At 42.9% G+C, this 26111-nt stretch overlaps 3 protein-coding genes and 1 non-coding gene across 4 annotated transcripts; 1 reads left to right on the top strand and 3 right to left on the bottom strand.

The window, feature by feature from the left end:
- Positions 1–3162: 3162 nt before the first annotated feature.
- On the bottom strand, positions 3163–5036 carry LOC132671879 (gamma-crystallin D). Its single transcript, XM_060623261.2, has 3 exons — positions 4935–5036; positions 4601–4843; positions 3163–3504 (listed from the first exon to the last, which is right to left on the bottom strand). The coding sequence occupies exons 1-3, from the start codon at positions 4941–4943 to the stop codon at positions 3232–3234; spliced, it is 525 nt and encodes a 174-aa protein (XP_060479244.1). The 5' UTR covers positions 4944–5036; the 3' UTR covers positions 3163–3231.
- Positions 5037–9591: 4555 nt separating this feature from the next.
- LOC132673451 (gamma-crystallin C) lies at positions 9592–11363 on the bottom strand. Its single transcript, XM_060626121.1, has 3 exons — positions 11247–11363; positions 10894–11136; positions 9592–9931 (listed from the first exon to the last, which is right to left on the bottom strand). The coding sequence occupies exons 1-3, from the start codon at positions 11253–11255 to the stop codon at positions 9659–9661; spliced, it is 525 nt and encodes a 174-aa protein (XP_060482104.1). The 5' UTR covers positions 11256–11363; the 3' UTR covers positions 9592–9658.
- A 4945-nt stretch (positions 11364–16308) lies between these two features.
- Positions 16309–16414, top strand: LOC132674019 (U6 spliceosomal RNA). Its single transcript, XR_009608347.1, has one exon. It is a non-coding gene; the product is annotated as a U6 spliceosomal RNA (small nuclear RNA).
- Positions 16415–18850: 2436 nt separating this feature from the next.
- CRYGB (crystallin gamma B) lies at positions 18851–21281 on the bottom strand. Its single transcript, XM_060623270.1, has 3 exons — positions 21216–21281; positions 20878–21120; positions 18851–19191 (listed from the first exon to the last, which is right to left on the bottom strand). The coding sequence occupies exons 1-3, from the start codon at positions 21222–21224 to the stop codon at positions 18916–18918; spliced, it is 528 nt and encodes a 175-aa protein (XP_060479253.1). The 5' UTR covers positions 21225–21281; the 3' UTR covers positions 18851–18915.
- Between the last annotated feature and the right edge of the window lie 4830 nt (positions 21282–26111).

Raw genomic sequence — 26111 nt, 5'->3', positions numbered from 1 at the left:
GGGGAAAACTTTCATGATGCTGAACTGGGCAATGATTTCTTCGATATGACACTAAAGCATGGGCAATAGGTAAATTGGACTTCATCAAAATAAAAACTTCTGTGTGAAAAGGAGTGAAAGATCATGGAATGTGAGAAAATATTTGCAAATAATATATCTGATAAGACACTGATATGCCAAGTACATTAAGGACTCCTATAACTCATCAACAACAAGCAAAAAGCAAAAAAAAAACAAAAAACATCAATTTTTAATAAAATGATAGGAACAGACATTTCTCCAAAGAAAATATATAAATGGGCAATAATCATATAAAAGGATGCTCAACATCACTAATCACTGGGGAAATAATGGGATACTATTTCATATCTGTGAGGATGGCTCTTATAAAAAAAAATAACAACCGTTGGTGAGGATGTGGAAAAATTGGGAATGTTGTGCATTGCTAGTGGGAATGTAAAATGGTACTATGGAAGACTGTTTGGAAGTTGCTCAAAAGAGCTAAGCATCTAATTCCCAGATGATCCAGCAATGTCACTTCTGTGCATCTACCCCAAATTGTTGAAAGCAGAGATACAAACAGGTATTTGCGCACCAACATTCACAGCAGCATTATTTACAATAGCCAAAAGATGGAAACAACCCAAATACTCCTTGAGGGATGAATGGATGAAAAACATGTGGTATGTGCATTGAATGGAATATTATTCAGCCTTAAAAAGGAATGAAATTCTGACAAATGCCACAGCATGGGCAAACCTCAGGAACACTATGCTAACTGAAATGAGCCAGACAGCACGACTATTATGTGATTCCATTTATTTGAGGTACATACAGCCGTCAGATTTATGGAGACAGAAAGGAGAATGGAGGTTACCCGGGGCTACAGAGCAGTGGGAATGGGGAGTCAGTGTTTCATGAGTGCAGAGTTTCAGTCTGGGGTGATGACAAAGCTCTGGAGATGAATAGTGCTGATGTTTGCACAACGTTCTGAATGTGCTTTATGCCACTGAATTGAACACTTAAAAATGGTTATAATGGTAAATTTTAGGTTATGTATATTTTACCACAGTTGAAAACATACTTCATGAGCAAAAAGACAAAAATACATCTATATTAATTTTATTGATATTAACTTCTTGATAATTCTACTGAGGTTGTAAGAACAAATTATATTCTAGGAATTAAAAGGGAATTAAACAGCATTTAAAATAGAGTTTATTTTAACTTGCTTACAATCCTCTCACTTTATAATGAGAAATAAAAGAATAATTGATATAATTAGTGTCTTAAATTTTTTTTATTAGTACCTTCCCCTCCTCAGGCTTCCTACCCCTTTCTCTCTTTATTCTTTCCATTCCAATTAGCTTATATCACAAAAGCTTATACTCAAGAACCTGATAACATTTCCAGGTCCTCTTTAATCTTGGGAATTTGTGCTCTGGACACCATTGTGTTGGAGGCGACGATGGTTGGGTGTTCGCCTTTCCCCAACCTTCCTTGTATGGTGTCCCAGTTGTGCCTAGAAGCTCTCCTATGGTTACCAGTGATACCAGCTTCAGGATGATGCAGGTTCTAAACATGGTGGGAGACAGACAAAACCCAGGGCCCTGCTAGCATTGCTGAGCTGCTGAATCAACCATCCCTAAATCCTGTGCTATCCTAAGACTTTCTATCACATGAGCTACTAGATTCCCATATCGTTCGTCCATTTGATGTGGGGCTTCTGCTTCTGAAGTGATTCAGATTCATTTTTGGCTGAGAGATTAGGGTGAATTGTGATCAAGCTTTGGAGAAGGAGCTGCTCACCAGGGGGAAGGTGGAAGAGTAATTCAGGTATGGAAAAGATGTGAGCAAAGACAAAGAGATGTGAAAATGCTTGGTGTGCTTGGAGGACTCAGGTGGGTCAGGAGAGTCAGGTAATAGGGGATGAAGTAGATGGGCTGGGGCTGGGTTCTTGTAAGAATTGTTTTCCTGTGGACGGTGGAGGAATATCAAAGCTTTTTAAGCAGGGAAACGACTTGATCAGATCGGTCTTTGAACATACACACCAATCCTCCTTTCTAAAATTCTAACAATGAGAACACAAGACAGAGCAGAAAGTAGAAGAACCAATGTAAGTGAATGCACCATCCAAAATGTTGAGGGCCTTGAGTAGAAGAAAAAGGTGGAGAAAGGACAAATTAGTTCTCTGCTTGAACTGAGACGTCCATCTTCTCTTCCCCTCAGACACTAGCTCTCCTGGTTCTCAGGCCTTTGGACTCGGACTGAATTATAATATAACACCTCCTGGCTCTCCCGTTTACAGATCGTGGGGCTTCTCAGTCTCCGTTAGGGAGCCAATACTTACCATAAATCTCATATTCTCTCTCTCTCTATCCTATTGGTTCTGCTCTCTGGCGAGCCTGACCAATAAACATTGTTTCAGGGGCTTGACCACATTAAGGCCAGCATTTCTGAAACTGTGGCATTTCTCCCACACTTGTCCCCTCTTGGGTATAAAATGCCTGAAAGAGGAAAGAACTGTGGCACCAGGGGCAGCCACTCCTTTTCATCAGGAAGGCAAAAGTTTTTCCAGAACCATCTCTTCTCTCTCCATCAGCATTCTTTCACTTATGTTTCCATATCCAGAGAGTGTCACGTGACAGCCTCAGTTAGCAAGAGACTCTGCCAGAGATTCATGAATTCAATGTGTACATACAGTTTAGGGGATTCAAAACCTTCTGAAGCCCATTATGGTAACCTAGCTTCAGGATCCCTGTGTGTGTGTGCGCGTGCGTGCGTGCGTGTGTGTGTGTGTGTGTGTGTGTGTTTTCAGAATCCCTGTTTTAAAAAGTGGGTCCTGCTATCTCTGAACCTCAGTTTTCACATCCTCACACCTCAGAGAAAAACCGAAATCTAAACAGATTTTTAATAATCTGTTTTGAAGCAACAGCTTGTTTAAAGACCAGGGAATCACATGAGACAATGTATTGTAAAAATGTTTTGCCAATTGTAAAGTTGTACTTAACACGAAGGCACGTTTTTATTGTGAGAGGTGTGTTTTATTTGTTATGGATCACACATCTTGGTTTCCGCTTGTGCTGTGTGGTTGTGCGTATGTGTGTGTGAGTGAATAAAACAATAAAATAAGAGGAGGACAAAAGAAAAACACAAGAAAACCAATGCCAGGAGCACACAGAAAATATTTTATTAGTTTCCAGATGGAGAATAAGGTAGAGTAAAAATATTTCAATAGTAATCCATGACCCTCCTCAAAGAGCCCACTCGGGCACTCGTGGCCCCCCAGTCATGGTAGTGCCTGTAGTCCCTTGGCCTCAGCAGGTATTGCTGTCCCCGGTAGTTGGGCATCTCGTAGAGGACCCAGGAGCCCTCCAACACGTGGAGGGAGTAGATCTCATTGAAGTGCAAGCGGTCTTGAAGAGACGGGCAGTCCTCAGTGATCTCTACCATCTGGCCTCTGTAATCTTCCCTCTCGTAGAGCCTGATCCTGTGGGAGCCAGCCTTGCCCATCCAGAGATGGAAAGAGGAGAAAAGCAAACCATGAAATGGATGTAACACATTCAGGCAGTCCAGCTCAAGGTATTTTGTAATATAGGATAAGCCTTAACTAATTCTCCATATTAATATACTCTCCATTTTCAAAGGTGGAAATTCGGTACCTTTTCAAGACCATAAAGTGTGACGGAAAGAATTAAGAAGGAAATTCCACTCTTTCTGTGTTCAAAATTTCCCAGGATAAACTATTAACCGAGTTCAGTATACCCCACCAGAGAGAAACCCAAACCTTTAACAGCTTATTACTACTTTTTCCATTTTGGGGAAATATTTTTAATTTTTCAAGCAGGTGTCTTTGAACAGTAAAAGCAGCCTATGAAATGAATGATCTTGCATTGGATTTAAAATAAATCTTGGAAAAATCACCAAGGACTTGGATGTTTCTGTTTCTGGGGAAAGCAAAGTTAAGCATCTTAAGTCTCTCAGAAATCATTGATTCTCATTGAATCATTTATGAATACAATAAAGAAAAATGAGAAAGAAAAATCAGTAAGCCCAAGGACTCGTTTTTCAAAAGCCTTAGTGTTTTTAAAAAACACATATTTGAAATATACATGGGTATGTGCATAAAATTTCTCTGTGTTTCTCTCCATTGAGAGAAAGCACTTTTATTTGTATAGGTCCGGTAAATCAAAATATGCAAGTGGGGAGCAAAAGAGAGAAAAGTCTTTTAAACATTAACCCTTGTAAAAGTTTCCTTTACAATGCCTCACTGCTCTGTGACTACGGTATATTCTAGCAGTTCATTACTCTTCTATGGGATATTAGTGCTTTTTCTACAACTCCATTGCAAGTTGTTCCAGGACAGGACCCATAGCTTTTACATGTCCAGGCCAGCCAACACATTGTTGCTGAGTAAATATTTGTTGATTCATTGGTGCCTGGGTAACACTTTGCTTCTGTCTGGGGCAAATGACATTGAGCTACTCTACCATAGCTGGTCTTTTGTCCAGACTCAATTATTCTTGATGATCACTACTCCCGATGGTTAGCCTTTGCTTGAAACTACCCATTCTGTGTCCTGTCACGGGGCTGGACTCACGTGGGGGATGAGGCGGCAGGAGCGGACCGCGTCGCTGAGGCCCATCCACTGCTGGTAGTCCGGGTAGTCCCCGCGCCGCAGGAAGTACTGGCAGCCCAAGTAGTTGGGCTGCTCATAGAGCATCCAGCAGCCGCTGTCCACGCGCACCGAGTTGCAGCGGCTGAAATAGGGCTGCAGGTTGGAGTGGTCACTGCTGCACTCGTAGTGGCGGCCCTGGAAGCCCCGGTCCTCGTAGAAGGTGATCTGCAAGGCAAGGGGAGGAAAGGCTCAGAGGCCTGGCCCCCAGCCCCGGGGCGCGGGGGCCCCTCCCGGCCTGCGGCTGCGCTGGGCTCACCTTCCCCATGGCTGGTGGATGGAGGTCAGTGATGGGCCGCCGGCCCACGGGTCTATATAGCACGAGGGCTGCTGCGTTGGCAAGAACAACACAAAAGGGGCCCGCGGGGTGAGGAGGGGCTCATTGTGCTCTTTTTTCTCTTTGCTGTCAAAGTCCACCGGCTCATTGTGGGTTTTGGTCCCATTCTCTCTGGAGTATTCGGGTTGCTATCACTGTCTGATGCTATTGACACCGTTTGAAAAAAAAAAAAAGTAATTTGGAACATTGTTTATTTAATAATAGAAGCAGAGCTTCAGCCATTTTGTATATAGTCGATCCTTCTACTTGTATAGGTTGGGGAAAAACAACAAAATGTGACTGAAGGAGCAAAAAAAAAAAAAAAAAAAAGCAGAGTCTTAATATGGTCAATATAAAATTAATCTGCAAGAACTATCATATGACGTATGTGCCACGATATTGTACTAATTATGAATAGGAAGAGCATGACCTTAGCTAAATGTTGAAAATTCCAAAGTAGTTCTTTAAGAGAATTTTCTTATTGAAGGGTGTAAGTTACTGGAATGTTTTATCAAGGGAATTTACAAAACTTCGGACTTGCAGGTACGCCAAACAATAGCAAAGACAATAAGAACACACCAGCAAGCACAGATCTGAGGTGTCTGGTCGGAATCTGTTACAGCCCTGTCTGGAGGTAAACTGAGGATTAGATGTTTCAGCGTGGCCAATTGTAATTCAAAAGGGAGAGCAGTGTTAAGAGGCTTCATCTCAGAAAGAAGAATGAAAAGGGAAATTCCTAAGTTGGAGGAAATAAGAAAAAGTGAAAACACAAAAATCGATGACCTCTCAGGTTATTATACAGTAAAACCCAATTCCTAGAAAACCCATTTCTGGTAGGAATCCCGATACCCCTTTTTCTCTGGGGAACAAGAGTACGCAAAGCTTTTGACTCAAAGGAGATTAACTGCGTGAACACAAAGAGAAGTTATAGCTAAAATGGTGTGGGAAGAGGAAGGAATAAATCTGGAAGCTGAGACTCTAGGAAGACTTTAGAAAGTATTTATTAGCCTGGAAGAGAATAGTTTGATGGGCTGGAAAGAGCACTGGAGTGGAAGATGACCTATGCCTTTGGCCTCTTTCATGTCCAAAGAATTATTCACAGTCCCGTGTTGTCTCATGGAAATACTTTGTCTTGACTTTGGGTCATAAGTCTTTGTAAGTCTGTATTTGTGAATAAACACCAACTAACGTACAATATGATGATTTCCGTTCTTGTTAACCACTAGATAAAGGCATATGTTTGCAAAATTACTTCTGTTTACAGAGTGGAAAAATAAGTAGAATAAAAAAATCATCATTTTAATTAATAATTTAAAAATTAATCATTAACAAAATAAAAAGGTTAAAATTGTCGTTTTGCTCAGAGTTGTTTCTGCGGGGAGAGTGTTGAGAGGTAAAAATAGTAAAACATGAGAAAGAACCAAATGCAGAGCCCCAGGGAACACCCAGAGGAGCATGGTGGGAGTGGGCTGTGGGGACCACCAATACAATTACAAATTTATGATACATGTAGAGGACCAAACAAGGGAGTTGGGTTTGGTATTTTCATTGACTAGGAAGAGAAAAGGCTTTATTTCAGCCTGGAGAGACAAGGAAAAAGAAAGAAAAAACCAACTCACAGTTTTCACAGAGCTGAAAAGTGATTGGCTCGGGCCAAATGTGCCTTGATTTTAATGCTCTACAGAGAATTCCTGGATTGACAAATGTGTGTCAGACCAAGGCCTCAAACTGCACTTAGTGTGCTAAGTGAACATAAGCTAAGACTTGAGAATCCTCACGCCTGTGGCACTGAAGCAGAGGTCTGTACAAGTTGCCTGGAATGACTGATGGGGACTGTCTTTGGAGGGAGAATAAGAGATAAGGATCAGGCACCCTCAATCCTGAGCTCTAGTCTGGGAAGTAGCCCTTTGTCACTCCCGAAATATTCAGGTGGTTTCAAACAAAAGTGAAGGCAAAAGAGACGAGTTCAGGTTAAATTTTACTGCACGCAGAGTCAAAGATTTTTGTAGCTGCTGTAAATGTCAGTCTACAGAATGAAGTGTATGAGAAGTACCCCTTTCCTTATTTTCTATTGTTGAAATATTTCATGAATCTAAGTCTCATTCCACTAGGATGGACAGAAAATTGAACTGCAGTCATTGTTGGGGTTTTGTCTTCTCACTTTCCCAGGCTCTACAGTTGGGTTCTGTGGGCATTTCATGGCGGTATTGGGTGTGCTGGGAAGTCCCGTGTTAGCCATTGGCGGTGGCTGTCCCCAGCTTTCACACCAGCGTGGAAATGAGCATTGGCAGCCCCGAGGGCTGTGGGAACTGGGATGTGTTTTATTTGGCCGGCACAATGTTTAGATGTTTTTCATGATGCTTTAGGTTGGTTCGCACAACCCATAGCTCCCCATACTCATCATCACTCCTTGTTGTCTATAAGAAGTTGTTTTATTTATTTACATCATTTCTCAGGCCCCTGAGGGCATTGAGCTGCAGCCTCAAACAAGAGTTTTCAAACTCTGCTCAGTTTTTGCCAGATGAAAACACTATACATCAGAGCAAAATCCCAAGCATTCTTCCTTGGTCGGAGCCATAGTTTACTAGGAGCTTGTGTATCTTGGGGTATTAAAGTGTCCTTTTGTAAATGTCTCTTCTTTTGTAAAATGATGTACGAAGAGATGGTGCTTAGTTTTACAATTTTGCTGGTTTGTTTAAATTTTAAGTGTCCTTGCTTGGCAAAACAAAAATTGGCAATCTTATGTTGGTCTCTATTTAAAGAAAACCGGTCTGGGAAACCTAAGCTACTGAGAATCATTTGATTTGATATCATGATTTGAGCCATTTGGTATCATAAGAAATATGTAAATAAATATTACTCCATTTATTTTCCCTAGAAATTTGTCTCGGGATGACTTTAAAGTACTAAATAAAAGTACTTGATAAACAAAAGTGATTATATATGTATTATTTAGTACCTGAAAAGTACCTGACTTTAAAAAGTGATTACATCCTTATGTTTAACATAAGCATCTCATATTTCTGGGTAGAGCTCTGTGGTGGTAGGGACAATGCCTTTCATTTGTTTGGGTTGTTTCATCCCCAGTACTAACATATGACAGGCCTATGGTAGGTGCTTAGAAAACGGTGAAGATACTAACTCAAAAAAGTTAGGATCTTTGGGTGGCCAGTAATTGGGCAGAATCTAATAAAATTAAAAATAACTTGTGCTTTGATTGGGCGGTCTCACTCCTAGGTCTCTATCCTCCAAAAGTTATGGCATGTGTAGATAAAGGTACATGTACAATGATATTCTTTGCAGCCTTGTTTGTAAAAGGAAACTTGGACAAGCCCAGTCACCAATGGGTAAATGGTAAAATAATCTAGGGGGTCTTCAAATCACGGAATGCACTGCAGCCATTAAATAGAATAAGATACGTATCTAGATCTATGTCCGTATCATTTTTCATGGTAAAAGCAAGCTGCAGACTAATATGTGCAAGTAAGTAAATAAATAAAAAGCATGCATTTCATGAGATGTCAATATAAACAGGGAAAAAATTCAAGAAGGGTGCCCATCAAGTGTAAAGCAGGGTTGGGGAATAGGGGCGCCTGGATGGCTCAGTCGGTTGAGCGTCCAACTTCGGCTCAGGTCATGATCTCACAGCTCATGAGTTTGAGCCCCGCGTCAGGCTCTGTGCTGACAGCTCAGAGCCTGGAGCCTGCTTCGGATTCTGTGTCTCCCTGTCTCTCTGCCCCTAACCCACTCGCATTCTGTCTCTGTCTCTCTCAAAAATAAAATAAACGTTAAAAAAAAAAAGCGCTAGGAAATAAAGAGTGGGATCAGAAGGACCCTCTCTACTTCTTTCTTTATAGAGTTTGTGAAGTAGTAGGATTATAGGAGGCTTTTCTTCAGAGGAAAAATTTTAAAAATAAATTAATTCTCTACTAATGGAAAGATTTTCAATTTTTTTCAACATGCAAGGCTTTACTTGTGAGCAAGCAGGTTTTACTTCAGTCAAAGTCTATTTAAAATATTTACATATATCTCATTAATTGCTTTGCATTAGCTGCACTTCAGGTAGGGTTTGGCCCAGGGGATATACTGGCCAAGAGGTGCACTGGGGGCTGGAGCCACTTTAGAAAAGGAAGGGGGATCTATGACCCACCCAAAAGTATGACAATGTCCACTGGCAGCTTTGACATTAGTCATGTAATACTGTGCTCAAAAGTAAACAATACTACAATTCCTTATGTAGCCTAAACAGGCTTTTTGCCAAATGGGCTTCTCTTCACTGCTCATCTGGGACCTCCTATGGCTTCCACTCACCTGCTGGGTCAGAAGGAAACTCCTAGAATGCTGTTCCTCAAGACCCTCACCTGAACGCCTCCCTCCTCACCAGTCACCCTCTCCCATTTTTCTACCTTGACTTCCCTTTCCTTGTTAGACAGGCTACCTCATCCCTCCACCCCCACTTGGGAGCCTGTTCCAGACTCATTCTACCTTGAAGTGCTTCTAGAACTGAGCCCTCCCCACCTAGTCACACCTCAACCTTTAACAGGGAGCCTTTAGAGGTAAATTAATTGGCACACAATGAAAGAAAAACAGAAGTCAGCAGTTGCCAACAATACAGACTAAATACTTTATTAGGTTCCAAATTGAGAAAATGGTAGTGTGAACCTATTTTAGTATAAATCCACCACCCTCCTCAATGCGCCTGCCTTAGCATCCACGGCCCCCCAGTCGTGGTACCGCCTGTATTCTTGGGGCCTCAGCAGGTATTGCCGCCCCTGGTAGTTGGGCATCTCATAGAGGACCCAGCAGCCCTCCAGCACGTGGAGGGAGCGGACCTCACTCAGGTGGAAGCGGTCCTGGATGCAGGAGCAATCCTCGCTCAGCTCCATCATGAGGCCTTTGTGGTCCTCTCTCTCATACAGTCGCAGCCTGTGAGAGCTCGTCTGCTTGGTCCACAAAGACAAGGAGCAGAAGAAGCAACCAAACAACAGATGAATTTGGTAGGTTGGGGGATGGGACTACCAGTGTCAACACTGAGACTCTGAGATTGCTGCATATGCTGTGGATAGCTCTGTGTTCTACCAGCATTTAACAAATATTTGCATATTCAATTTTTATTTCATATCTGGGAAATACAAATTTTAAGAGGTTCTAAGTCTGGGTTAGAGTGCATTAAGAATTCAAATATCTAGACTCCTAATTCCCTAATTTCCATTGATTCCTAGGTGATAAGTCAAATGTATATTTTGGGGAAAAATACAAAGTATTTTAACTAGTATTATTTTAATATGAGTATCATCTCCCCAACTTATATACATACAAGTGTACAAATAAAGTTGGACTTTTAAAATTACATACTTCAGTGAAAATTGGTTTAATTAGTCACTTGGAACCAGAATTCAACCGCTTTTCCAAATCAAGGGCAATTCCCTTCTCCAAAGTTGGACACAAACTTAGAATAGCCTGTATTAACAATAGAGTTTCCATTTTTACAAGTCTGTGGTGGAACCTATCTAATTCATTCATGGTCAGTTCTTTACTACTAATTAAAATTACAATTTAAAAAATTTTTAATTTGTTCGAAATACTACCTTCTTAAGTCCAACCAGCTCCTCATTCGCAAGTTTCGGTCTCTATCTCTGTATATTACATTTGTTACATAATGGTAACAAAACTTTGTAATTGACATAACGGTAGCAAAAATGAAAACTAAGACCGACTCTTCCCATGAGTGAATTCCTCTCATATTCTCTGCTGTTTCTGTGCATTTATCTCTCTGGGCTTAGGCAGTAACCAAAGCCCACTCTACCCTTCCGTGTCTTTAAAAGAAAACCTGCCTCACGTTAACCCCCCAGTAATCCAGTGAGGACACTCAGGCAGCGTGATGAAATGAGGTCGGACTCACCTGGGGGATGAGACAGCAGGAGCGGACCACGTCGCTGACGCCCATCCACTGCTGGTAGTCCGGGTAGTCCCCGCGCCGCAGGAAGTACTGGCGGCCCTGGTAGTTGGGCTGCTCGTAGAGCATCCAGCAGCCGCTGTCCACGCGGATGGAGTTGCAGCGGCTGAAATAGGGCTGCAGGTTGGGGCAGTCGCTGCTGCACTCGTAGCAGCGGCCCTGGAAGCCCCGGTCCTCGTAGAAGGTGATCTGCAAAGGAAGAATAATTCTGAATTAAATCAGTTGCTCCCAACAGATCTGGTATAGAGGCATTTTCTCTCTCTTGATGTCTCTTTTTCTTTAACTTGTATCCTGCTCACCTTCCCCATGGCTGGTTGACACGGATGTGCGAGTTCAGTGCGCTGGGCCGGCAGCGCCGCGGGTCTATATAGCCAGGCTGCTGCTGCGTTGGCAAGAACAACACAAAAGGGGCCCCCGGGGGTGAGTAAGGGGATTTTATGGATCCCTTTTACACGCTGCATTCAGTGGAAATGCCTGTAGAGTTTGCCCTCATTCTCTGGTATATTCTAACGCCGTTCTGAATGCGTCCTGGTTGAGTCCCTAGAGTTGCTTTTATGTGGATTCTTAGTATTTTCTAAATTTATCAGCACCTCAGTCTGAACTTTTGACCTGAAATTCATGTCGCTACGGATATGATTCAGTTATGCCCCGTGTAATTTCTACGGGAAAATCTATGCCTTTATAGCAGTGCCCCCCCACTTCCAGGGGCTGTGATGTGGAATGCCACAAACATGGCCTAATTTTCCTTGATGACAGAGGCCACTGTGACTTAACATTTTTTTTCCTTTATACGATTAGCCAGTCTGGTGCAGGACACAGGTTTGGTTTCTGATCTTTGCTAGTTTTGACTGTGGTGATCTGATGCTTTAAGACATAGCTACTACTCCTTTGGTGGGCGTACTTCATGTACGAGAAATCAGCCCCTGCAAGTGAACTTGTCATAAGAACCAAGGGAAAGGTTTGTTTCTAGGGACTCTGGGCCCAAGACTAAGAAGTATATTGTTTTTTGGCGTAACTTCCCTTTGTTGGGCCCAGGGAGGCAGTAAAGCTTTGCACGCTCAGAATGTCCACTGAGGAGCCACATGAACTTGGCAAGCCACGTGACCTCTCAGAACCTGAGTTATTTCATGGTACTTATCTCCTGGGATATAGTAAGTTGAGAAAGAAAGAAAGAAGCAAACGAGAGAGGTATTTGCCTACAGAAGCTGTCCTGGCATTCAGAGCTAGGGCATGTTTTTCCTCTATTAGACGAGAGAGAGAGAGAGAGAGAGAGAGAGAGAGAGAGAGTCTCTGTCAAGAGGAAGAGAGAGAAAGGGGAACAAGAGAGAGCCCCCCTCCCCGCTCTCGCTCTCTCCTCCCCCTCGCTCTCCCTCTCTCTCTCTCCCTCTCACTTGAGAGCTGCCTCACAGAATACCAGCTGCCGGCAGGGTTCCTCTGAGATCAGGATGCAGTGAGACAAAATAAGGTCACTTCACAATGTTAAGCACACGCGAAAGCAAAGTCACCGTGTCACCCACACAATACCAAACACACCCCTCTCAGCCTCCACAATTAACTGTAGCTTCATCCTTCTTCTAGGCTACCCTCCCCATGAGTAGATTTATTGAGATGTCGAATCATAACATTACCTCCACTTTCTGACAACATCCAGTTTAGACTGAACCCCTGCTTCTTCAGACTCTTCCCCAAATCACCCAACCAAAGTACAGATCCTATAGTAACATCCTTTGCTGAGACCCCCCCGTGCTTTCCCATGGTGTGTGTTTTCCCTTGCTGTGACAAGTAATAAAACCAACTTGTTTTGTGACAGGTATTCTGGGGGTCTTTGGCTGAGGGACACTGACATGAATACATGGGATTATGTGTGCAATGTGTTTGGCACCCACTTGGCACAAATGAGCATTAAGTACATATCTCCTGTTAGTAATAGTGTGACAATACTAAGAATGACTTCAGCCTATTAATCTCTCAAACATACGCAATCCTCTCAAAGATGCCTGAAAAATTTCTTTGCTATGAATCCATTTTGCATATATATGTGTATATACACATATATATACACACATGTATATATATGTGTATATACATGTATATATGTGTGTATATACATATATATACATATACATGTATATATATGTATACATACATATACATGTATATGTATGTATACATACATATACATGTATATGTATGTATACATATATATACATGTATATATAGAGAGGGGGGCACTTTAGAAATCATCTAGTGGCTTTCATTTGGTGGCTTTCAAACTCCAGTGAGCATAAGAATCACCTGTGCTTGTTAAAACTGCAAATTGTCAGGTCCTCTCCTCTCCTGAGATTTTGCATGATTAGATGTGGAAAAGACTCCAGGAATCTGTATTTCTAACCCACACCAGATCATTCTTGCATCAAACTTTAAAAAATACTACTCTGGTTTACTCTTTTTTTTTTTTTTTTTTTGGTAAAGAAAACATGTTTTAGCCATCTCCAGCTAATGTTTTATTAGCACTTACGCATCATTTTCCTTAAACACGTAGGCAGAAGAGCTCTCTGCTTTGTTCTACAAAGTTTTATATGCACATAAAAAGAGAACCAAACAGAAATACCAGTATTATATAGCTGACTAGATAGGAAAAGAGGTGAAAGGGTCAGAAAATGCATAGTACTAAACTTCAGTCTTGTTTTTTTCAGATCTTTCTCTTTGTCTCTGAGGCCCCTGTCTTCCCTTCCTTTACCCACTCCTCCAACACCCCCCTAACACCATCACTGCAGTTGCCTTTCTTGGACTCTCACGATATCTCAACTAGACTGTCCGCGGTCTCCTGACTTTGTCCAGCCTTGCCTTCTTCCAAACTACATTCTGTCAGGATGCCAGGGTGATCAGAAGCAAAACACATAGGAGTGCCTGGGTGGCTCAGTTGGTTGAGCATCTGACTCTTGATTTCAGCTCAGGTCATGATCTCAGAGTCATGGGATCAAGTTTTGAGTTGGGCTCCATGGTGAGTGTGGAGCCTGCCTGGGATTCTCTCTCTGTCTCTGTCTCTGTCACCCTCTCCCCTGCTTGTGCTCTCTTCCTCTCTAAAATAAAAAAAAAATTTTTTTTAAATAAGATAAAGTAAAAAGAAGCAAAATGCATCAAGTCATGTTCTTGCTGTGGACCAAATGTTTGTGTCCCCTCCAAATTCATATGTTGAAACCCTAATCCCCAGTGTGATGATGTCTGGAGATGGGGCCTTGGGAGATAACTAGGTCATGAGGATGAAGATATCATGTTAGAATTAGTGTCCTTATAAGAAGAGCCAGGAAAGAGCTTGCTTCCACTCCTTGGGCAAGGAAGCTGGCTCTCACTGGATACTAGATCTGTTGGCATTCTGACCTTAGACTCCCCAGTCTCCAGAACTATGAGAAAGAAATGTTTGCTTAAGTCATCCAGTCCATGGCATTTTTTTATTTTAAAATATTTTTGAGAGAGAGAGAGAGTGCACAAGCAGGGGAGAAGAGCAGGTTGGGGGGAGAGAGAGAATCTCAAGCAGGCTCCACACTCAGCATAGGGCCTGACATGGAGGTCAATCCCACAACCCTGGGATTGTGACCTGAGCCAGAATCAAGTACAGTTCCTTAGCGTGGCATACCTGACCCGAGATCCTCTGTCTGTCTGAATCGCTGAATCACTTGTAGTTTCCCAAATGCACAATGTTATTTTCACTTTTCTCATTTACCCCCTAGTTTTACTGAGATATAATTGAAATATTACATTATATAAGTTTAATGTGTACAACATATTGATTTGATACATTTGTATATTACAAGATGCTTACTACCATAGTGTTAGCTAACACCTGTGTCACATCCCATAATTAATTTTTTTTGTGATGAGAACATTTCAGATCTACTCTCTTAGCAACTCTCAAGTTTATAATACGGTATTATTAACTATAATCACTATGCTGTACATTAGATATCCAGAACTTATTCATCTTACAGCTGGAAGTTTGTCCTATGTACTTCTTTTGTTTTTTAACGTAGCGATCCTTCCCACTGAGACACCAGTTCTACATTTTTCACCCAGAGAAATCTTACCCCTTTTTTAAAGGTTCAACTCAGGTATCAATTCCTCTGTGAAGATTTTCTTGAACCTTTCCTAATCTTTCAGGCTGAATTTAGTGCTGCCTACTTGGTTCTACCAAACATCTTGCTCATACCACTGTGATGGTGATGATCGCTTATCTAATTATGTTGTTTAGACATCAGTTTCTCGAAATAACTGAGGACAGCTCCTTTCTGGACTATTCCACCTTTATTTTTGTATTCTCACTGATCGGCAAAACAGACAGGCACATAAAGGCAACTCATTAAATGCCTGGAGGATATGAATGTTATTCCCTAGTCTGAAATCCATTGTTGCGATAGTCCATGAGACCTATTTTGAATGCTCAGCACAACAGGCATATGGGCTCCCATCAGAGTTCAGTATTTGCAACTTTCAATGTGTAGGATGACACAAGCACTCTGCATTTGATCTATTTAATGGGCCTTTATAACAGGGGAGATGAGTAAGCAAAAGAGAGAAAACAGGAATGTTGTGTTGTCCCCTAAACCCTCTGTTCCTTGGTCATTCTGTCTAATTTTTGTGTTTCCTGAGATGCCAAGTTAATGTCACAACAGCAGTGGCCAATTCCAGAGTATTGCTAGTGTCCGAGGTCCAGCCAGCAGTTGATCTTAAGCCCACCCTCCTGCTTCCTGGTAATTCATGTAGCATTTGTATCACATACAGGCTTGGTTAAATGAGAAAAGGTCAACCGGTTGGCAGCTACTTAGACCAAACTATCCCAAACAAGGAGGCTGGGAGAGAGACTAAAGCATCACCATCATAGCCCCAGCCTCTGGTTCTCTTTCTCTGCTTGTCTTTGAGGACTATTCAATAAATGACAAGAAGACAGGGGGCAACCTGTCTTAATGACCCACCTCTGCTTAACTCCTATGGCATTCCATTTGGATCAAATTGGCTTTCGTGTTAAACATAATACATTTCTTCTTGCTCGGGTGGTTGTGATTGTCACTTTAGCTTTAATAAACCCACAAAGAAGAACCCCTAAAGTCTGGAGGAGAAGGAACAGGACAAAACTAACATCAGGACCTAACCCTGTGGCAGCGAGGAAGGATCATTGGAGAGAGAACCCACAAGGAGGAACACTCTTTGAGGGTATCCATCAGTATGGCAATTCTTGGCACTTCTTTACGGAATGACCTCAGTTGCTTTGCTTGGTGGGTCTTCTATAAGGTTAGATTGGCCAGAAGATGCTATAGATTCAAAGGGAGAGAAAAGAGGAAAAGGAATAAAAAGATTTAGATTCTGGTGCTTACTTTGGCAGCATGCATACTAAAATTGGACCAATATAGAGAAGATTAGCATGGTCCTGCACAAGGATGATGTGAAAATTCTTGAAGCATTACATAAAAAAAAAAAAAAAAAAAGATCTAAAACCTGGGCTTATTACAAACTAGGACCTATGTGAAATACTGGTGAGTATAGGGTATATAGGCTGACAATGGGGTTATCTTGAATTGTGTTTTCATCATCCTGGGGAAAAGGTTAGTGGGATCCTGTAGGGTATCCCTTCTCGCATTCCACTCTTGGAGCCTGCTTTCATCTCAGACCCTTTCACCTCTCTGAGGCTCCAGTGTGCACTTTCAAGAGAGGAGGGAGAGGAGGAAGCATAGGTGAGGGACTAGTTTGAGCGTTATTCCTCTCCTGCCACCATTACTCCCCTCTGTTGGCTTTTTTTTAATGCTGGGATTAGAGGGAGGATACCATTCTCTTTGCCTGTTCCCCAGGGATGGAAATATAATTTTCACGAAGAAAAGCTTGATCAGTGACATCCAGGGTCTCTAATTTTACATGCTTTCAGTTCAGGTATTTCAGGATAATTTCCATGTCTGCAGTCTGTGATTTTATGTCTACCAAACAAATAATGTGAAATCCAGCACTCCAAGAAGCTTTTGGCTTTGTAATTTATGCCTGATGTTATTATTACTGACAAACAGAATTCTGGCTGATGTTTCCAGTAAGCTAATACTATCGTTGGGAGTTTAAAGGTTGAAGAACTGAGAGTTAGGAATAATTGATACCAAATAATTCAAGAATCTGACTATTTTCCAGGGAAAGAACTTTTATAAATAGCCTAACCTTGTGCCCCAGTTTGCCTGGAATACTCCTGGTTCATGCCTCTTGCCCCAGTGTAATCCTTAATAGAATACCCTTTCATTCTTAAAAATGACTCAGGTTAAGCAACAAATTAGATGCTTGCTCTGTTCATAGACATGGAGATATGGAGCCCTTGAGGGCATAGGATGGAAGGAAGCTATAAAGAGTGAACAGCCATGTGGGTACAGCTCAGAATAGAGGAGAGAGGAACAAGAATGAGAAAGAAGACCAGGCCACCCGGTAGCAGGTTGGAACTTGCAGACTGTTTAGAGCAAGGCCATCTAATCTTAAATTTGTACTGTTGTGCTGCTGTGATCTAAACATGTATCTCTCCTCCCACAACCTGTATAATAAAGCTGTCTGCACCCATGAAGGCTTTATATGAGAGATAGTTCAGGAACTCAAGGAAAAGAAACTGTCTCCCATCTGAGTCAGTGAGATGCATGGGGCTGGTCATGTGGGGGAGAACAAAATGGTCCACCCAATGACAAGGCAGGAGTTCAGAGTGGAGGGTTACTGGGAAAAGCATAAACAACCCATTCCCTTTCCAGAATTCCAAGAGACTTTGAGGATATATGTGTTGGAGAAAGTGGGTACACAAGTACCCCACTCCACGTGAGATGACACTTCAGCCATTTCATTAGAATCTCAAAGAATGGGGCACTTTAGCTGAATTTTGATCTGAAGCCATCAATTTCATTGTGGAACTTTGTAAGAAAGATCCAAGAACCATATTTAATTACTGCAGGATGATACTAAGGATGTTGTTTGCTCAGTACTCTCTTTACTAGGACCCCCATGAAAACTTTCTTTTAGGTGTTGGTACTGGGAACGGGTAGGTTAGCCTTGAGTAATTAATTGATTTGTGTTATGGACTCTGTTAGTCATGGGACTTATCTTGTTTCCCCTCTCTGTCTTGGCTGCTGGATTCAAATCTGGCTTTGTCTACGGCCAACATAGTGCAGTAGATAACAACATGCAACTTGGGCTTGAACCTCACCCCTGGAAAATAAACATACCCAAAGGAAACATACATGCCATCAAACAAACTTCTCCAGGAAGTTTCAATTCCTTGTTTTCCATTTAGTATCATTTTCCATGTATAGTCATAATTCTTTACTTCCTATTAAAATGATACGGGGCTGAGTTCCCCCATGTGTATGTGGTTTTGGTAGAAAACCTGAAATTCTTCTATAAAGCATATACAGCAAAGAGACAGTGAATTCTGTTTGGACTGAAAACCTCATGGAGGAATCAAGTACTGAACATGGAATTGGCTGCTGTTAGAAGGATAAGGCACGTAACAGGTGAGGGTGGCCGGTTTGTTCGTTTGTTTTTGAAGCTAAAGTAAGGGTCTAGATGCTGAGAACAACTTCCCTCATCAGCTAAGGCTTGGACTATATATAAAAGATGGCGGGGATAACCTAGAAGGACAACTTGGGGTGTTACAATAGCTATTTATTTATCATTGTAGCTGCAAAATTATCCTTCTAAGACTAAGCATAAATGGCTTTTGCCGAGTCGAATCGAACCTTGAGCCTACATGGGCTAGTCTTTAAAAGAAGGCTGGTGATGATATCCTTTACTCTTCTTATAGTTTCCCATCATGAAAACATCTGTCATTATGTTTGGTGAAGTGCCATTATTGCTTAGGAAGTCTTAACAGATTAAAAAGAAAAGCAGGACTCCATAGTGCGAGAAACACAAGCTAAATATTTTATTGGATTCTAAAAGAGAAGAGCGGAGAATGTAAGTACTTTAGTAAAAATCCATTACTCGTCTGAAAGAACCAACTTTGGCATTCATGGCCCCCCAGTCAAGGTATCTCCTATACTCCCCGGGCCTCAGCAGGTACTGCCTTCCCCTGTAGCTGGGCATCTCATAAAGGACCCAGCAGCCATCCAGCACATTGACAGAGTGGATTTCATTGAGATGGAAGCGGTCCTGAAGAGAGAGACAATCATCTGTGACCTCTGACATTTGTCCCCTGAAGTCCTCTCGCTCGTAGATCCTCATTCTGAAAGTGCCGGTGTGCTGGGGTGGCAGAAAAGAAAAAGTAAATGAACACAAGTGGAGAGAAATGAAAGTGTTCTAGCTCCTGCACCTCCCTGGCCACACCTACCCAGAACTTGTTGGAGTCCAGGTTTGCTTCCAGAACAATCACGTTGCAGTGTTAAAGAGCCTTGCCTGCCCCCTACCCCATCACCTACCGAGGCATCTAGTGATTTATGGGTAATATGAGGAACAGAACTCAGCTACTCTTCACTGCCATCCACATCTCTGTCCTTAGCAACAAGATTTGTCCAAAATAAAATTGATCATGTTAGTGCTTGTTGTTAGAGAAGGTCCTTCTCAAAGGTGAAAAGTGTAAGTCATTGGAAAGAAAAGTCCCATTCGATACATTACTTTTGTTAAAGAGGAATCAACATTTAGCTATTTTATGTACATTATGGAACACAGGATTATTAATCTCTTGTAAAAAATAAAATGACACATTTTCTTTATCTCTGTGTTCAGTATCAACTTATCTGGTGTTTAAACTTCCTTTCTGGTCTCTTCCCTTCCCATCTTTATTTCCCTCAGCAACAAGAACCATCTCCATTAAGCTCTGTTTGGATGACACTATACCCGTGCCTCCCACACTCCAGCACATTCCTCTAAGAACTGTGAAATCACTCTCTAAGAAATATTGAATTCAAACTTTGATTTTGGATTTGGCCTTTCCTTTAATTTATACCTCTAAGTAAACTAATAGGTAGTGACCTTGGTATCAGAATAAAAAATAGAGGGCAGGAAGATAATTAAATAGGAAAGTGAGCCAAAGCAAGCAAACATATATTTATCAGGTAAGCAGACCCGGAGCCCCTGGGTGGCTCATTGGGTTAAGCATCAGGCTCTTGATTTCAGCTCAGGCCATGATCTCATGGTTTGTGGGTTTGAGCCCTACATCGGGCTCTGTGTTGACATGCGGAGCCTGTTTGGGATTGATTCTCTCTCTCTCTCCCTCTCTCTCTGTTCTTCCCCCGCTTGTGTTCAATCTCTCTCTCTCTCTCTCTCTCTCTCTCTCAAAATAAATAAATGAACTTAAAAAAAATTAAGCCGACCCAGATTGTATCTATCTGAGTTTTGATATATTATTTCTGAGTTGATACAGTTCAGAATGATGACATTAAGTTATATCTTGGGGCGCCTGGGTGGCTCAGTCGGTTAGGCATCCAACTTTGGCTCAGGTCATGATCTCACAGTCATGGGTTCAAGCCCCATGTCGGGTTCTGTGCTGACAGCTCAGAGCCTAGAGCCTGCTTTGGATTCTGTGTCTCCCTCTCTCTCTGCCCCTCCCCCACTCATCCTCTCTCTCTCTCTCTCTCTCTCTCTCTCTCTCTCTCTCAAAAATAAACATTAAAAAAAAAAGAGGTTATATCTTACACAGATGGCAACTTGTTTTCTATTTGTCCTGCTTTTTCCTAATTAGACTTTGGCCTTTTAATTTTTTATTCCATTTAAAATATAAAAATCTGGGACCATGTGAGTAAAAAAGCACACACCATAGGGTTCGTGAAGACCGACTTCCCATCTGAGACAGCTTTTTAGAACAGACCACATGCGGTAGCCTCACTCCCACCTTCTGCTGTGTAGTTGGAATGATTTGGTTGAAGAATGGTATTCGTTCATGGCTTTCACTTCCAAAGCGACCAGAGACAAAGACAGAGCCACACTCACCTGGGGGATGAGGCGGCAGGAGCGGACCACGTCGCTGACGCCCATCCACTGCTGGTAGTCCGGGTAGTCCCCGCGCCGCAGGAAGTACTGGTGGCCCTGGTAGTTGGGGCGCTCGTAGAGCATCCAGCAGCCGCTGTCCACGCGGATGGAGTTGCAGCGGCTGAAATAGGGCTGCAGGTTGGGGCAGTCGCTGCTGCACTCGTAGCAGCGGCCTTGGAAGCCCCGGTCCTCGTAGAAGGTGATCTGCAAAATGGAAGGTGCGGGAGCGTAAGGCCATGTGCCCCCGCTGAGGATGCTGCGCCAGGGCAAACCCCCGGCATCAGGGACCCAGCACTTACCTTTCCCATTTTGGAGAGAGTGGTCAGGAGGTGTTCGCTGGGTGCTGTGTGGGCCGAGGGGGAGTGCCGCTGTATATATAGCAGCCCTGACTGCTGCCTCCGCAGGAAATCACACAAAAGGGGCCCATTTCGGTGAGTAAGGGGATTTGCAAGCTCCCCGCTCCCCCTCCCCCTGGTCATTGGGGTTAGCTGAATGGTTCTCTCATTCTTTCTGGTAGGTTCGGGTTGTTCTCATTCACTAAAGCTGTTGTTGCCACCAAAATGAAAAGAGTCTTTACTCTTTTAGTTGAGCAAAAGGATGAGCGAAATTCTATCCCCCGTGCTTTTATTTTGTCGCCTAATCTGCTTCATTGACTCCTCAAAGGTAATTAAACTAAGTAATGTATTCTGCTCCGGGACTGGTGTATTTTTTTAAAACGTATTAAAAAGCAGAATTTAAATAATGAGGAATCTTAAGGAAGAGGAAACCAAGTGAAGCAATCTGTGAAAGTGCTTTAAAAAGCACAAAGCTTAGTTCGGGTTCAAGACTCTGTGGTCATCATTGTTTGTATTTTGGGGTCTATCTGGAGTAAAATCGATACTTGACTGGAAATTCATAGGTTCTTGGGGGCTGGGAATTCTCTCTTGTTTCTTTGTGCCCCGGGCCCTAGAGCAGAGGGTTGGCACATAGTGGGCCCTCAATACCTGGCTTTGACCTGAGAGAAAGCAGATAGTTATGACTTTCCTTCACTTGCTGAGGACTCCCCGAGAGCCTAAATCCTTCCTTCTGCCGGTGGCTGCCCGGAGTACTGCTGTTCTTTGGCATTGTATTCCTGCCCTCCTTCAATGTCCTAATCTTGGTATCCTTGCCCTCCTTCAACGTCTTAAGATGTTTCTTCTCTCTCCCCCATCACGGACGCTTGCTCACTTGGTAAGGGTGGTTTGAGCTACTGTAAGGAGTAATGTAGAAGCTCTCAAAATACCAATGACCTACTTCCTCAGACTTTTGAGATGTGGATGGCACCCAAGCCAGATGGCAGCCTTTGGACCGTATGGATCTCACAGTGTGGTATGGGACCCCTGAGGCCCCTGGGACACTTTCAGGAAGTTCAGAAGGTCAAAACAGTTTTCCCAACAATATCAAGATGTTATTGACCTTTTTTCACCCAGTGGAGTTTATGTCCAGAGGCTATATGACTTGAAGAGATTTGTAAAAATGTCTAATAATGCCAATCCTTTCACTAAATGTTTTTGTTTTGGAAAATACAGTTATTACTCATAAAAACGTGTTATTTATGTTGACATGTAATAGGTTTACCCTCTAAGGCCTTGCGGCAGAGGCCTACACTCAGGCCCTGTCAGTCGTATGGTCGCCCTGTCGGTTCCAATGGTCAGCTTCCAATGTTCGAGCATCAGGGACCTGGACTGGGGGCGGGTACGGGGTGAGTGGTGCTGTCAGGACCTACACCCTCACAAGTGACACTAACTGTGACCACCTACCCTGCCTATCCCGTGCCTTGCATCCACACTGCTTCCTCTAAAGCTGTTTTTCTTCCCAGTGCTTACAAACACCATGAAATTGTTGAATAGACACCGTTTATGGAGAATGCATTCAGGGACCAATGCCTACACACCTCCATCTGCACGCACTTCTGCAGTTTCTGTGGCTGTTTGTGTAGTCTCCGTTTCCCCATTTATAAAATAGGAATGGTGATGAAAATCAAATAAGATAATAGATTTGAAAGTACATGGAACATTGTAAAGCAATACCAGTGGTAAAAAAAAAATATATCATTCACATTTTAATAAATGCTAAAGATGATAACGTTAATAGAGCTCAGAGCCTGGAGCCTGCTTCGGATTCTGTGTCTTGCTCTCTCTCTCTGCCCCTCCCCTACTCTCTCTCTCTCTCTCTCTCTCAAAAGTAAAATAAAAACATTAAAAAATGTTATAAATAAAGAAATAAGTTTCTGCTTCCGGGCTTCGATGTCATGGTGTCTACACTTCTGCTTATTGTATACAGACTAAATGCGATCCGTGGATAATTGCATATATTGGAACGCTTGATCTAATTTAGCAAAGGTCTTCTGTTTGGTAACTTTGATTTCATAGTCAAATGACGACTACCATTTGGAGGTGGTCTTGAAGCAAGGCACCGAGAAAAGGAATAACATAGGCAAGGGCTGTGTGGTCAGAGCAGAGAGATTCCTTGAAGTCCATCCACTGCTGGTGTCAGACACCCCGGCACGGAGCGTCCAGCTCTTGCTGTCCACCTGCACGCACCCTGTTGCTGTGGATAAACAGGTCTGCAGGTTGGACTGGTCGTTGCTGCCCTCAGAAGAGGTAACTTGCGATGGAATGTGCAGTAGGGGAAATCCCCCCAAGAACACGTTGCCGTCAGGTCGTTGACAAACCCCCGTTCTACACCCAGCCCACTGTGGTTGATGGACTGAGAATACAGAAGCCAGGGTCGTCATCAGCCATAGCAGAGACTCAGGGTATGTGTGCTTGTGTGCGTGTGTGGGTACATTTCAGACCCACTGGTGAGTTAGGCCTGATTTGGCCAACAGTAGCATTTTGCCCTTTTCCTCATTTCTATATTACCAATGCAGTCTTTTTAAATGTGTTTGTCTTTCATTCTCCCTTACCTAATAGCTGTGTGTCCTTTCTGTTAAAGTGCCTTGGAGGTCTTTGAGGTGGTGCGGGAAAGGGAAGTTGATACGTAAAGCACAGGTCAGAAGAAGTGTCCCTGCTCTCATTGTTTGATTACACTCTTTCACGTTTAAGTAGAGAAATAGTAGGAATAAACACAATCCAGCTGAAAAACTGTGGGGGCGTGTGTTTTCAATCTTGACAGTGCAGGAGGGCTTATTGGGGAGAACCTGTTCCCATTCTGCCTTTTGAACTCAAGATGTCTGTGAGGATCCAGGCCCAGGGAAGGAATCATCCCTCGATACTGGAACGCCTTCCCTTCCCAGAGGCTTATCAAAGCTCACCCAGTCTTCAAGGCAGCCTAGGCCCGTCTTCCTAGGACACCCCCTCTTCAGGCCAGCTGTTACTTGGCTGTCCCTTCTCCGAGCACCTACATGCACTTCGTCACCACCCAACTTAGTACTGCAGCCTTGCCTTTCTTGTCGAATTCCTTCTTTTCCTTGTCTTCAGCAAGGTCATGAGCTCAAGAATAAGGGCATGTCACACTCCTTTATCCCCCATGATGATTTATCAGTTAGGTGGGTGGATAAATAGAGCCCTGGAAGCACGAAGAACATGAAAAAATAATGATTCTAATTCTATTTTGGAAAACGATAGTTCTCCCGTGTGAGGTCACCCGTGTGGACGCTCAGAGACACGGAAGCCAGTTTCTCCCACTCACTCAGCTACTGCTCTGGTTCTGATGCTTCCTCTTCTGTCCGCCTTTGTTGACCTGGGAGGACTTGAAGGGAGGTAAAAATGGCCCAGAAACCAGGCAGGCTGGTGTGTGCAGAGGGCAGCGAGGCCTGCCGTTGGGGTGGGGAGGTTTTAAGCACCACCGGGGTATGCTGTGAAGGTCTCAGAACTTACCTCTAGTGTCTAAGCGTGAGAGACAAGAGAGGTGGCCTGAGAAAGAGAACGGAAATGAAGGAAAAAGTGATAAGCAACATTTTTGTGAAGGAAAATGATAAAGAAGATTCTTAGCTACTTCCTTGTACTTTAAAAGATGGATGGATCAATGGAATGAGACTTGGGGTCCCGGGGGCTGCAAGGCATGCTTTGTAATGTCTCTTTGTATTATCAGCCAGCAGCCCAGGCTAAAATATGTCAGAGGTTAGGGCACTGAGGCCAATGAGGCTTTTATCAGAAATATTTGAATACTGAGTTTATCTCTCAAGTTAGGTACAAGCATTTTATTTTTCTTTAAAAGTAACTGTAAAACTCTCTTTTGGAAGAACTGGTCTCATTTACATCAGGAAAAAAATTAGAAAGCTGTTTAAGGTCCTCTAGGAACTCAATGGTTAAATAAACTTGTATATCAAAATATCTGAAAGTATCTACTGTAAGCCTGGCTTCTTCTTTAAAAAAATTTTTTTTTTAATGTTTATTTTTGAGAGGAAAACAGAGCATGAGTTGGGGAGGGGCAGAGAGAGGAAAACACAGGATTTGGAGCAGGCTCCAGGCTCTGGACTATCAGCACAGAGCACGATGCAGGGCTCGAACTCACAAACTGGGAGATCATGACCTGAGCTGAAGTTGGACGCTTAACTGACTGAGCCACCCCTGCGCCCCAAGCCTGGCTTCTTGTAAAAACAAAATCATTCATTTGGGAGCCATTATAGTTGCCTGAGGCCTATTAGGAGCCTCAGTGAAAATAGTTCATTACCCTTTGCCTCTCTCCCCACACAAACGTTTTAGTTTATACGCTGGCTTTTCCTGAAGCATTTGCGGACTTTTCTCCTGACTCACTGGTAACCACTCCCAAGAGAAATCTCTCGAGTTCGTCAGCACATCGTTGACATGACACTCCGCTGAAGGAAGCCGTGTCTACCTTCATTTACGTGGTTAGGATTGAAACTGCAGCAAATTTTACAGCACTCACTTGGCTCGGGGTGATGAAATAATAATAGGTATTAATAAATAGCCTACCTATTAATAATAGGTATTAACGAATAGCCTACTGTATAAAGAGTGTCTAGTATGTTCCAGACATTATACCAGGAATCTGGTACAAAGTACATCATGTAGCCAACACAGCAGTTATTATGGAAACTCCCAAATGTTTGTGAGGTCTGGGGCAAGAGCATAAATCGAGCCCCCTCCAGCTTCTCACTCCCTCACGTATACACACTCTATCTGCATGCTCCTTGCCCCCTCCACTTCCCATAAACAGCCGCCTTTTGACTCCCAGTGGCCTTGGGAGGATAGGCCAGGCAAAGACTCTCC

Source organism: Panthera onca, chromosome C1 (assembly GCF_046562875.1).
Source record: "Panthera onca isolate mPanOnc1 chromosome C1, mPanOnc1 haplotype 2, whole genome shotgun sequence".
Taxonomy (NCBI): domain Eukaryota; kingdom Metazoa; phylum Chordata; class Mammalia; order Carnivora; family Felidae; genus Panthera; species Panthera onca.
Note: the sequence above shows the minus strand (reverse complement) of the source record. Positions and strands in the feature narration are given on the sequence as shown.